Source organism: Lepidochelys kempii, chromosome 1 (genome assembly GCF_965140285.1).
Source record: "Lepidochelys kempii isolate rLepKem1 chromosome 1, rLepKem1.hap1, whole genome shotgun sequence".
NCBI lineage: Eukaryota > Metazoa > Chordata > Testudines > Cheloniidae > Lepidochelys > Lepidochelys kempii.
The window spans coordinates 52,840,194-52,851,818 of NC_136380.1; the positions used below are offsets into that span (position 1 = coordinate 52,840,194).

The 11,625-nt window shown below is 42.5% G+C and overlaps 1 protein-coding gene across 1 annotated transcript; it reads left to right on the forward strand.

Annotated features, from left to right (window-relative positions):
- Positions 1 to 2,646: 2,646 nt before the first annotated feature.
- Positions 2,647 to 9,151, forward strand: RFXAP (regulatory factor X associated protein). The gene is made up of 3 exons (XM_073342139.2): positions 2,647 to 3,361; positions 5,175 to 5,282; positions 7,057 to 9,151. Exons 1-3 carry the CDS (start codon positions 2,906 to 2,908, stop codon positions 7,165 to 7,167), a joined length of 675 nt encoding a protein of 224 aa, XP_073198240.1. The 5' UTR covers positions 2,647 to 2,905; the 3' UTR covers positions 7,168 to 9,151.
- Positions 9,152 to 11,625: the final 2,474 nt, after the last annotated feature.

Here is an 11,625-nt window from a genome sequence, read left to right on the forward strand (position 1 = left end):
AATAAAATTAATTGACTTCAGCAGAACTACTCAAGTTCACCATTGAGTAAAAGGGTTCTGAGAATAGCCCTAATTGTCTGAGGTGTATATTATTATTCTCATTACTATTGCTACATATTTGCAGTAGTGCCCGCTATGTGCTAGGCACTTTCCAAAAACCTATGAACAATCCCTGCACCACAAAGATCACAATCGAAAGACAGAGATCAGGGGATGGGGAAAAAATAATATGCAACTTCTATACAATTTACATATACATCAACACGATTCACTCTAGGTACCAGTTCAGAGCTGGTTCTTTCAGAGGGCTACAAATTTGGCAAGATTCTTGTTGCATGCATGCAAGAAGGCACATCAGTGCTTTTCAAAAATGGAAGGTATTGGTGCTGTTGATACGTGTTGTGGTTCTTTCCACTGCATCCTAGATAGAGCTGGGTAACAATGGGGCAGGGAACAGGCAAGACTCTGCCCAGCCCTAGATGCGGGGCTACATACAGGCTGATTCGTGGGGCAGATGAGCAGGACAGTTCCCTGGATCACCATGTGGCTTGGTTTTTTTGCTGGGCTGCGTGGGAGAGTGGGAGCCTAGAGGGGCTGTCCGTAAGTTACATAGCACATTTCTGGGTCATTTTCACCCCCTCCTCCTTGTCACTCTGCAACAGTGTAACAAACATGCAGTATTAAGGGCCTGTGCCAGATTGTACTCCTTTAGTCACCCCTTGCATACTAATTGTAATAATCTTTGTACAAAGTAAACCTCATGAGGTATCATTTGAAAATTCATAATTTCACTTGTCCTGGTAACATATGTGGCAACAATGTATGTAAAACTATAACATTCCACTGTATGGTGTTACTAAAACATGTTTCAAGCCTGGGGAGTGACCAAACCAGTTTCTTAAAGATATAGGGCAAGCTGACATCTCAGCCAGGTGTAAACAAGGTCATTGGGTCATTCCTGCTAACTGGCTATTCACTGGCAAGAAAAAGGGCCTGGGCAAAAATAATAATTTTATTAAGATGATGTTGAAGTAAAAAGAAAACGGTACAGAGTTTAAGCATAGAAGTTTCTTGTTATCAGGGAATAAGGTACAGATTATCAAGGGGTGCAAAATTCGGTTTAGGAGCAGGTGGCGTAAGGAATACATAATCTGCAATCTCCCCGATTGGGGGTAAAAGTTTAATGGGTCAAAGTACAGACATTGAGATATGGGGGTATATCTACATTTTAGCAAAGAAACAGAATGGGGTTCCTGTCCACAGAGTCTGCCTGTCACCATACTCCCAGCTGGAAATGCTTCTCAAAGGGAAGACAGGACTATAAAAAGAAAGGGAAAACACCCCAAGGCACCCTTTTTCCTTGCTCTCTCTCTGTTGATTCACTGCACCAGAAGGAACAAAGGAAGCAGCCAGTAAAACAGAAGGAGGGGTCCTGCCCTAAAAAGTTTGGCCAGGAAGTTTGTGGAGAGCATGTGGTGAGAAAACTTTGAGTTTAACACAGTTTAAGTTAGGCACTAGTTGCATTTTATCTTAATTTTTATTGTAAGCATTTCTGATTTTTACGTCTCATTACTTGTATTCACTTAAAATCTTCCTCTCTGTAGTTAATATCCTTGTTTTATTGTTTGATCTAATCCAATGTATTTGAATTTAAGTGCTTGGGAAACTCCATTTGCAACAACACAATCTGTGCATATAATTTATATTAATAAAATGAGGGCCTTCATATAAGCTTGCATTGCCCAGGAGTGGGCTGGGCAATACACTATGCACACTTGTGCATGCGGGAAATCCAGGACTGGTGAGGGAGGAGCTGCTCTGGGGGTCACCCCACAGTAAGACGGAGGCTGGAGAGAGCCAGAGTGTAAGCTAAGTGTGGCTGGCAGGTGGCAGCTGCACAGACACTCAAGGGGTGGCCTGCATGCTGGGAACTCCTTTAGCAGGGCATTGCGAGGCATCCGAGGTTGCAGGGCAGGTGTGACATACTCATCAGCGTGGGTTGTACCCGAAGTCCGGGTAGCCCCAGCAGGGCCTGGCGCCCCGTGCCACAGCTCTCCGGCACAACAACGCATGTGGGAGTGGGGCTGCCCCGCTTGGCACGCGGCACGCGCACGGACCTCCGCAGACAAGGCGTCTCCATTGTCAAATGACCACCCCAGCTACCCTGGGCGCTTAAGGGCGCCGCAGGCCCCCCCCACTCCTCATCTCATTTGGGGGGCAGGGATAGCTCAGTGGTTTGAGCATTGGCCTGCTAAATCCAGGGTTGTGAGTTCAATCCTTGAGGGGGCCATTTAAGAATCTGGGGCAAAAATTGGGGATTGGTCCTGCTTTGAGCAGGGGGTTGGACTAGGTGACCCTGATATGCTATGATTCACGCCTCGCCTCTTCGCCCATGTAAGGTTTGCGCACGCGCAGTAAATTGCGTCTTGGGGTCGCGACAGAACGACCGCCGCGCACGCGGACCTGACGCCCTGGTGTGGCACTTCCCTAAGTGCCAAGTTAGTTTTCCACAATGCGCATGCGTGCTCACTCCACACTCCCCTCAACAGTTGCCGCCGTAAAGCGGGCCCAGTCGCGCGCCTGCCACTGCCCCCAAGGCGCATGCGTTCCCGGGCCCACAACGCATGCGCAGTAGGCACCCGGAGGTGGCTGCGGTACCCCCGCACGCGCGCTAGGTCTCAGCGCTGGAAGGCAGCGTGTTCGTTTGGTCGCCGGTCAGGCCCGCCGCGCCTGCGCAGTCACTGCTCTGTGGCGGCCGGTCCAGAGCCGCCCGGAGCGCCTGTCAGAGGCGCTGGCTAGGTGGGAGAGCGGGACGGAGGGTCTGGGCGGCGGCGGCAGCAGCAGGGCCCTGCGGGCCGGTCCCGCCGCCGCTTCCTCCTCGCCCCCGCAGCTGACGCTGCTGGTGATGCAGCCGTGCAGCGGCGACGAGGAGGCGGCGGGCGGCATCGTGCGGCGTCAAGGCCCCGCGCAGGCCCCGGGGACCTCCGGCGGCCTCGTGTTCCTGTGCGAGCTGGGCCCCAGCGAGGGCGAAGGGGACGCGGCCGAGGAGGGCGAGCCGGCGGGCGGCGAGAGCACGGCCAGCCCGGAGGAGCTGGAGGACGAGGAGGCGGCGGCGGCCTCGGGCGGGGAGGCGCCCCCGGGGGGCGGGGGCTGCAAGAGCTGCACGTACCAGGGCTGCAGCGAGACCACCACGCAGGTGGCCAAGCAGCGCAAGCCCTGGATGTGCAAGCGCCACCGCAATAAGATGTACAAGGACAAGTACAAGCGCAAGAAGAGCGACCAGGCCCTGGGCGGCGGCGGGGCTGGGGCGCCCCCAGCGCAGGGCGGGGCTGCCACCCCGGGGGCCAGCGCGCGGGCCGAGGTGAGGGGTTTGTGCCCGGCTCACCGCTGTGCCACGCTGCCGCGGTATCAGGGCAGAGATGTGCGGAGGTGGGGGGCAGCCGAGGCTACACATCAGCACCCCCCCCACCCCCACCGCTGTGTGCAAGGGTGGCTTGCTGTGCAGCGACCAGTTAGCAACACACCGAATCACTTGAGCGAAGGGAGAGTTGCAGGTAATCAAGTTTTCGGCGGGCTCCCCCCATTGGAGGGGGGAAACCTAGCCTGCCACTATGTGCTGCTGTTACAGGTGTCTGGGAACGGCACCTCCCCCACTGTAGAGCCACATAACTCTCCTAGTTCTCTTCTCCACTAAGGTACAGATTCAGTGCAGAATGGCACTAGTTATTTACATCACCTGCCTAGCTTTTTGGCTGCCCCTACTCCCCACACAAAATGAGTTCTTTCTAACCAGCCTGTCAGCCTGGTATGATTTCCTGTCGAGTTCCAGTTATCTAAGCATGTTTGTGGTGGCCTAGGTGGTTCCAATAATAGTAATTCTCCTGTACCAGAAGGAAATCCACACCCTTCTTATAGACTGAGGCCACTGTGCCAGGGAAAGCCTTGCAGAAAATAACTTTTTGGCCATCCGCTTTCCTGCTCCCCCCTCCCTGCCCCTTGTCTGTTACACTTATGAAACCCTGTAAGCATGCTTAGTCCTTGTATAATACTTTAAACATTCAGAACTATATGGAGTCTCACAACATCTTCATAAACTGAAAAACAGAGGCACAGGGATCACACAGTAAATCAGTGGTGGAATTGGTATTAGCAGTTTTGGCTCTCAATCCCAAACTCTATACAATGTAGTCTCTGATAGTTGCCATAATTTTTATAAAGAGTTTTCAAGCAGATTTTGCGTTTTGTGCATGTATTGTATCTTGGAATAGTATTTGGAAGGGGGAAACCACATTTCTTCTACTGAGTTTAAAAAAATGGTGATGGAGGCAGTTTGTACTGAGGGGATGGTTTTGGAAGGGGCCGGATTTTCCTTTTCCACAAAGTAGTGTCTACACTAGGCTTTGAAGATTAGTGAGACTCAAGATCGAATATCCATATATGCATCTAATAAAGGCTGAGTCTTTTGACATTTAAAAAGAGATTATATGCTTTCAAGCACTGTAGACAATCTTGTTCATCTAATAGGTCTCTTTCATTTTTTTTCTTTTTCTTCAACAGTGTTGAAGTAGCAGATGCTAGGATAGGTATTTGCCTGACCCCTTTCAGTTGGAAGAATAGTTAACAAACTTTACAGGGTGGGATGCCTCAGGCCAGAGAGAAACCAGTGTGAGGAATCTGCAGGATATTGTGAAGTTAGCATCTTATCTGTGCTAAAATGTGGATAGAATTGCTGCAGCTGTGAGTATAGCCTGACCTGGCCTCCAACCTCAGATTCTCTAGACACACATTACTTTCACGGAAATATGGTTAAAAAGTGTGGAGGGAACAATTGGACTGTTTCAAATTACTTAATTTTTGATCAAATAGATTAAAATTTTATTAGCTAGCTATGGTAACTTGGTTAGGAGTCTAATTTAGAAGTCTAATTCACCAGTTTTTGGAGTCGTGCTCACTGTGGCGAGTGGAGACTAGAAGCTGTATGGAGGGAAAGGAGAAAAACAGAACATTGTGTGGATTCTTTTCCTCTCTGGCACACCGTATTTCCTTCCACAGGTTAGGAAAGGGAAGCAGGCCCTTTTATTGTGAAATCTTTCCCCTGTAGAAATGAAAATGCGTTGTAATGACTGAACGTATAACATATGTCTTTCCTCTTGTATTTTGTGTCTCATGTCCAGGATTGCGTTGAAGGTTCAGTTTCTGTTACAAAACAAAGAACAGGGTCTATTGGAGATCGCCCAGCAAGACCTACTCTTTTAGAACAAGTATTGAATCAGAAAAGGCTGGTAAGTACCATGGCTTCACAAGGCTGAAGATAGTAGGGTTGCATTTTGAGAACCAATTTTTGAAAAATTCTGTTGCTTACTCCTTTTCATATAGAATATGTATTGAAAGTTATTGGTGCCCCTCTGGAAACTTGGAAGTCAGTAGATTGCTGTTGTGCATTACATAGTTATACAAACACGTTTTAAAAACTGAAATATCAGAGTAGACATGAAAGATGCACATTTCAACATCTGCTCAGAACACAAATATGAATAATCATGAGTATATGAATCACAATTACATTAGCTACATGTGGACATTTCTGTACTATTAGAGAAATGTGCAGTTCTTTCTTTGGGCAGATATCATTCGTAATGTATATAGGATGTTTTAATCTGTTAACCTAACTTTGCTGTAAAGTCTCCAGTAAAACAGTAAGATGTGCACTTTAAATGGTTCCAGTGCAAGCTTCAGTCATGGCAGTGTAAGAAATAAAGTTAGTAGAATTCTTAGACTCACTACCTCACTTACTATGATATTGTATACACCAGTGGTTCTCAACCTGGGGCCCAATCAGCACTGAGCTGCAGCCCATGTGACATCCTCAGGGCCGTACAGGTAATATTGGATGTGGCCCACAATGGTAAGTAGTTTGAGAACCACTAACACTAACATCTGTTTTACATTCTAGTCAACACAAGATCATTTTTGTGGCTCCTTTAACTGCCTTCCCTGAAGGTCACTTACATGGAGGAGAGAACGTAATATATTTGGTGGTTTTGGCTTTTATTGTGACTGTTTCTACTGTACCTTCACCATTGCTTTTAATCTCCTTCCATCAAAAGAGAAAACTGCTCTTCTACTACCTTCATTAACAATGAAAAGCAGCATAACCTGCCCTGATTATTGTGCTGGAGGTCTCTTTAGCCACCTACGTGCATGATTAAAATGGAGGACTCCAGGTCCCAGATATTGTGAAGATGAAAGTCTTTAAAGAAAAGACCTCAGAATCCTAGGTTTACAGCAAAATAACCTTATTTTTGTCTCTCCTCTCCCAGTGATATACAATATATAGAAGAAGCACCTATTTAAAGTCTAGAAATAAACTTTGGAATAGTGTTCATGAAGAAGTTATTTTCTCTAATTCTTTAAAGTAGCCTGCAGAAAAATTGGAGTCACAAAGCAACCCTTTGGCTGCTCTCTGAGTCTTGCTATTGTATTGCAGTTCTTTGGCTCCCTTGCCTGACTGACAGTACCTTCACAGCTCTTAGCTGCACTTGACAAGGTCCTTTTAGTAATGGAAACTGAAAACACTTTTATGATTTCCCTAGAAATATAGCAACCAGATGATCTTGGGAAAAGTAAATATTTCTTTGAAAGGCCTTTGCGCAAGATTGACGCTCTTTCATTCATGGTTCTGCCCATCAAACAGAAAAAGCAAGGCACAGGTCCTCCTTCAACTGTGTTGCTGTCTTCTTCAGTGCTTTGCCCCTTTTTCTCATTCAGCAATATTTCTTTAGGAAAGATCCCTTTGTTTTTAATATAGCCCACCTGGGCCAAAGTATGTGGGAAGGAGGAGGACATGATCTCATAAACCATAAGGGTATTTTTAAATGGAATGTTATTGTATACATCTTGAAGTTTTCCAGAAAGCCAGTTCTTTTTCCAAGTGGCACAAGGATGAAAACATTTCCTAATACAGTAGATAATGCTTAGCACTTTTATGGCACCTTTTATTCAAGGATCTTAAATATTTTGGTGTCAATTTAAAATATCCTCTTTTCTTTCTTTAAGTCATTATTAAGAAGTCCGGAGGTGGTACAGTTTCTGCAGAAACAGCAGCAACTGCTAAGTCAACAGGCTTTGGAACAAAGGCAGCAACAGTTTCCAGGAGCACCCGTGTAATGGGGAAAAAGATCTGCAGCAGAATCTCTTGCTGAAGTGGTGGAGGGATATGTATCTTACATAAGTGAAAAAAGGCGTGTTAAATATTAAGATGGAAGACTAAAATTGTTTCTGCTGCATTATACCTGTATTGTTTTGTGGTTGCACTTTTGGGGTTCTGAGCTGCGTGGATGTCCACAAATTTGTGAGCAAATCAGGAGGAATCTGGTTCCCCATTCTGTTTCAGAAATGTAACTTATTCATAATTTTTTTTTATATAAACGTCATTGTATCAGTAATCCTTACATAACCCCCTACCCCTAGCAAAGTCTTCCATTATAAACTAAACACTTTGCTATGTGAAAGATTTCAGTGTAGTCACTCTTTGATGATAATCATTGAAGAAATAGAGGCAATTACTTTCTGTGGAAGTTGTGAAATAAAAAAAGTACTGACTTTGAGCCAGCCCAGTAAGATGATATAGTAGCATATTGCTCAGGGATCTAAGAGACTTGGAGGCATTAGATGCTGTTGCACTAACAGTTATAGACAAAATAATGCCATGCAGTAGCTGCACTAATGGCTAAGAGTGTAAGTCATTGGTTGATCCTGTTGGTCTGTGTCCATAATTCACAAGTCTAGCTGGATTGGAGTGTTTAACTGTTCTCTCTAAAAGAAGTGCTACAGGGCTGTAACCAGCGTAATGGGTAGTTTGAGGGAATTGATGTGGAAAATAGTCCCAGAATGAATAGAAAGGAGAAATTGCCATTTAAAGGAAGAACTAAAGTGCAAAAAAGAAAATAAGCTAAGGTTTTTCCATTGTTTACATGACCTTCCACTATCCAGTGTTCATGAACTTTACAAAAAGTAATATTCAAAGAATTGGCGGTCAGTAGTGGTGGACCGTAGCTTGCTGAGTGATAAAGTGACCTCATGGATGAACCAGTTTAAGAATATTAATTATTATTAATTTGTCTTGGATTTGAAAACCGTGAGTGACTTTCATTCCTCTCTGTAAGTGAATAAAATGAAATATTTAGAGTTAAAGTTGTTGAATTTAGTTATAACATCTGTGTGCAAAGAGTAAAACTAAATCCATATCACTTGTTCCTTATCCGTAATCTTCCTCCTACAAAAACAAACCTTTTAAAAGAGCTAATACAAAAGAAATATAATCTAATCCACTCAGGTTTCTTGTTAATTAAAGTTGTTCATTGTAACAACTGGTTTACCTGTTTAAGAATTGAAACATTATATCACAAAATAATGAATCCTGAGTTTTTCTTAGTATTAAAACTAATTTTCTAGTAGAGGGTTTTTAAGTAATAATATAAGTACTTATTAAGCTGTGACTTTGGTACAAACTCTTAAGGTCCACTAATAAGTATCAATTCAATAATATTTCTGTTACTCTTGTATGGGTGTTGTGTAAGATGTATTTATTTACAGAAATTGTTCAGATAGGAATCTATTAAACAGCAATTGTGTGTCTGGAATTGTGCAGGTGGTTCTCATTTCAAACATGTTTTAAGAAATTCTGTATAAAAAATTTTGGACCAATAAGTGTTCTTTGAGCAACTTTTTTGTAAAAACTCGTGTTCCTTATATTTCTTATTTGAACGTATTGTACATTCATTTTTATATTCTGTCTCTGTATTCAAATGGCTAGCTCTGGTTAGGTAACCTTACACTGTGCTGCATTTCCAAACTGCTTGTGTTCAGAGAGAGACCACACATTTAAAAAGATAAAATCAGATAAAGTGTTTTCAGGGTGTAAATGGTTCTTATATGAAAAGAAAAAATAAATACTAATTATAGATTTTTATTCTGATATTTATATATAGAAGAAAGTAGTGGGGGTTTTTTGGTCTAATTTGGCTAAGTTTTTGGGGGGGGGTGTGTGAAAACATTTTGGGCGAGACAACTTGCAATTCAGTTAATTTAAAAAAAAAAAAGTTACAGTAGTCTTTGCTACTATAGGTTTCAGAGTAGCAGCCGTGTTAGTCTCTAAGGTGCCACGAGTACTCCTGTTCTTTTTGCGGATACAGACTAACAAATTTATTTGAGCATAAGCTTTTGTGGGCTACAGCCCACTTCATCATATGCAGAGAATGGAACATATAGTAAGAGGATATATACACATAAGAAAATATGAAAAGGTGGAAGTTGCCAAACTAACTCTAAGAGGCTAATTAATTAAGATGAGCTATTATCAGCAGGAGAAAAAAACTTTAGGTACTATACTTGCCCCAGAGCTCCCATGCCAATTATTGTGGGGTTTTTTGTTTTTTTTTTTACAATCTCATTTTCTTATTTTTAAAGTTTTCTGGCCTGTTAACAATTTGCTGAGCCCATACATAAGAACATCTATACTGTGTCAGACCAGTGGTCCATCCAGCCCAGTATCCTGTCTTCTGACAGTGGCCAATGCCAGAAGCTTCAGAGGGGATGAACAGAACCCGACAATTATCAAGTGCTCCATCTCCTGTTGTGCACTCCCAGTTTCTTGTAGTGAGAGGGTTAGGACGCCCAGAACATGAGGTTGCATCACTGGTCATCTTGGCTAATTGTCATTGATGAACTTATCTGAATCTTTTTGAACCATTAGTTTTGGTCTTCACAACATCCCCTGGCAATGAGTTGCACAAGTTGACTGCATTGTGTAAAGTGCTTTTTTTGTTTTAAACCTGCTTCCTGTTAATTTAATTAAGTGACCCCTGGTTCTTGTGTGATATGAAGGGGTAAAGAATGTTTTTTCTCCACATCATTCATGATTTTATAGGCCTCTATTATATCCCTCCCCACTCTCATAGTCAGTTTTTCAAACTGAAAAGTCCCAATCTGTTAAATCTCTCCTCACATGGAAACTGTTCCATACCCCTAATCATTTTTGTTGCCCTTCTCTGTACCTTTTCCAATTCTAATATCTTTTTTTGAGATGGGGCAATCAGAAGAAACTGGTCTACAAAGAGTAGATCTGGAAATGGACTATACAAAGTGCTGTCAAATGCAAAAATAAATTAGAAATTTTTCTTTTAATCTTTTAGTAATAGTTAACGTGACTGCTAATTGTTACAATAATACATAATTATCAGAATTTGATTTGTTAATGGTGGGTCTTTCTGAAATGTCACTCAAAATACTCATTCTGTCTAAATTACGTTTGTGAATGTTTAAATTGAAGGTCTGATTCAGCAAATCCTCCATTTACGCAGCTCCTAATAACTTTCAGCATTTGGATATTGTGAAGCAGGAATATATCACACTTGTCTAATGATTTCAATCTATTAAAAACAATCTGACATTAATTTACTAAAGTGAAGTGATGACTCAGGCAGTAGTGTGCTGTTTGTGATTTACTGAGCTTGTAAAGCATGTTAGGAGCCGTACAATTTAAAGATGTGACATAAAATGACTTAAGTTAGAAAACTATGCTTCAAGAACTAGGCTGATCTCACTCAGAACATAGAGAATAAAATGTATGGGATGAAAATAAAATATAAAAAAAGGAAAGCAGAATCAAGTCATGTTGGGACTAGCAACTTCTTTGTGAGGCTTATCATCCTTATATTGATAACTTGTTATTCTGTTGTCTGTCCTAGTACATAGACATAACAGCTGGTGATTAGATTTCACTCTGATTGCCCTTGACAGTCTAACAAGGAAGCTAAATTTTTCACATGCCTTCCTTAAACTGTGAGATATTGGCATCTGAAAATTAGAATGTTGCATGCAGTGGCTGAACAGGCTACTTCCTTGCATAATAACTTATACAAGTCCATTTTACAAGCACATCATATAACTCAAATATCTATTATCTACCATATTGCAAGCTGACTGAACTCAGAAATACATGATCTGTGCTATTTTAGTATCTGTTATCTTAATTTTCTCAAGTATGATATCTATTTGGGGCAGAGTGTCTTTCTTGAGTGTTTCATAAATCCTTCTCAGAGTTTAACATATTAAATAAGTATATTTGATATATCTAGCTTACCTAAAGGCACAAATTTTTGACAGTGAGGGTGATGAATCATTGGAACAAGCTACAAAAGTACATGGTGTATTCTCCATCTCTTGAAGTCTTCAGACCAGACTGGATGCCTTGCTGGAAGATTTGGTCAAACAAGTTAGTGGGCTTTTATTCCCAGTAACTGAGTGGTTAGAACACTTGCCTGGGATGTTGGAGACAGAGATTCAAATCCCTATTTTGCCTGATTTGGAACAGAAACTTCAAGTCTATATTCAAGTCCCATCTATATGCCCTAGCCACTGGGCTATGGGATATTCTGTTGTGGTTTTATCTCAGTAGCTTCTGTTGAAGCTCTTCCATTTTGAATAATTAAATAGTCATTGGAACCCAGGTCTCCAGTGTTTGTGCCAACCATGGGGCTAGAGTCATTCTCTCTCAGTATTTAAGTTGTTTTTTTTTTAATATACAAAGCTGCTATGGTAGAGATTGAGAGGGCCCCACCCCAG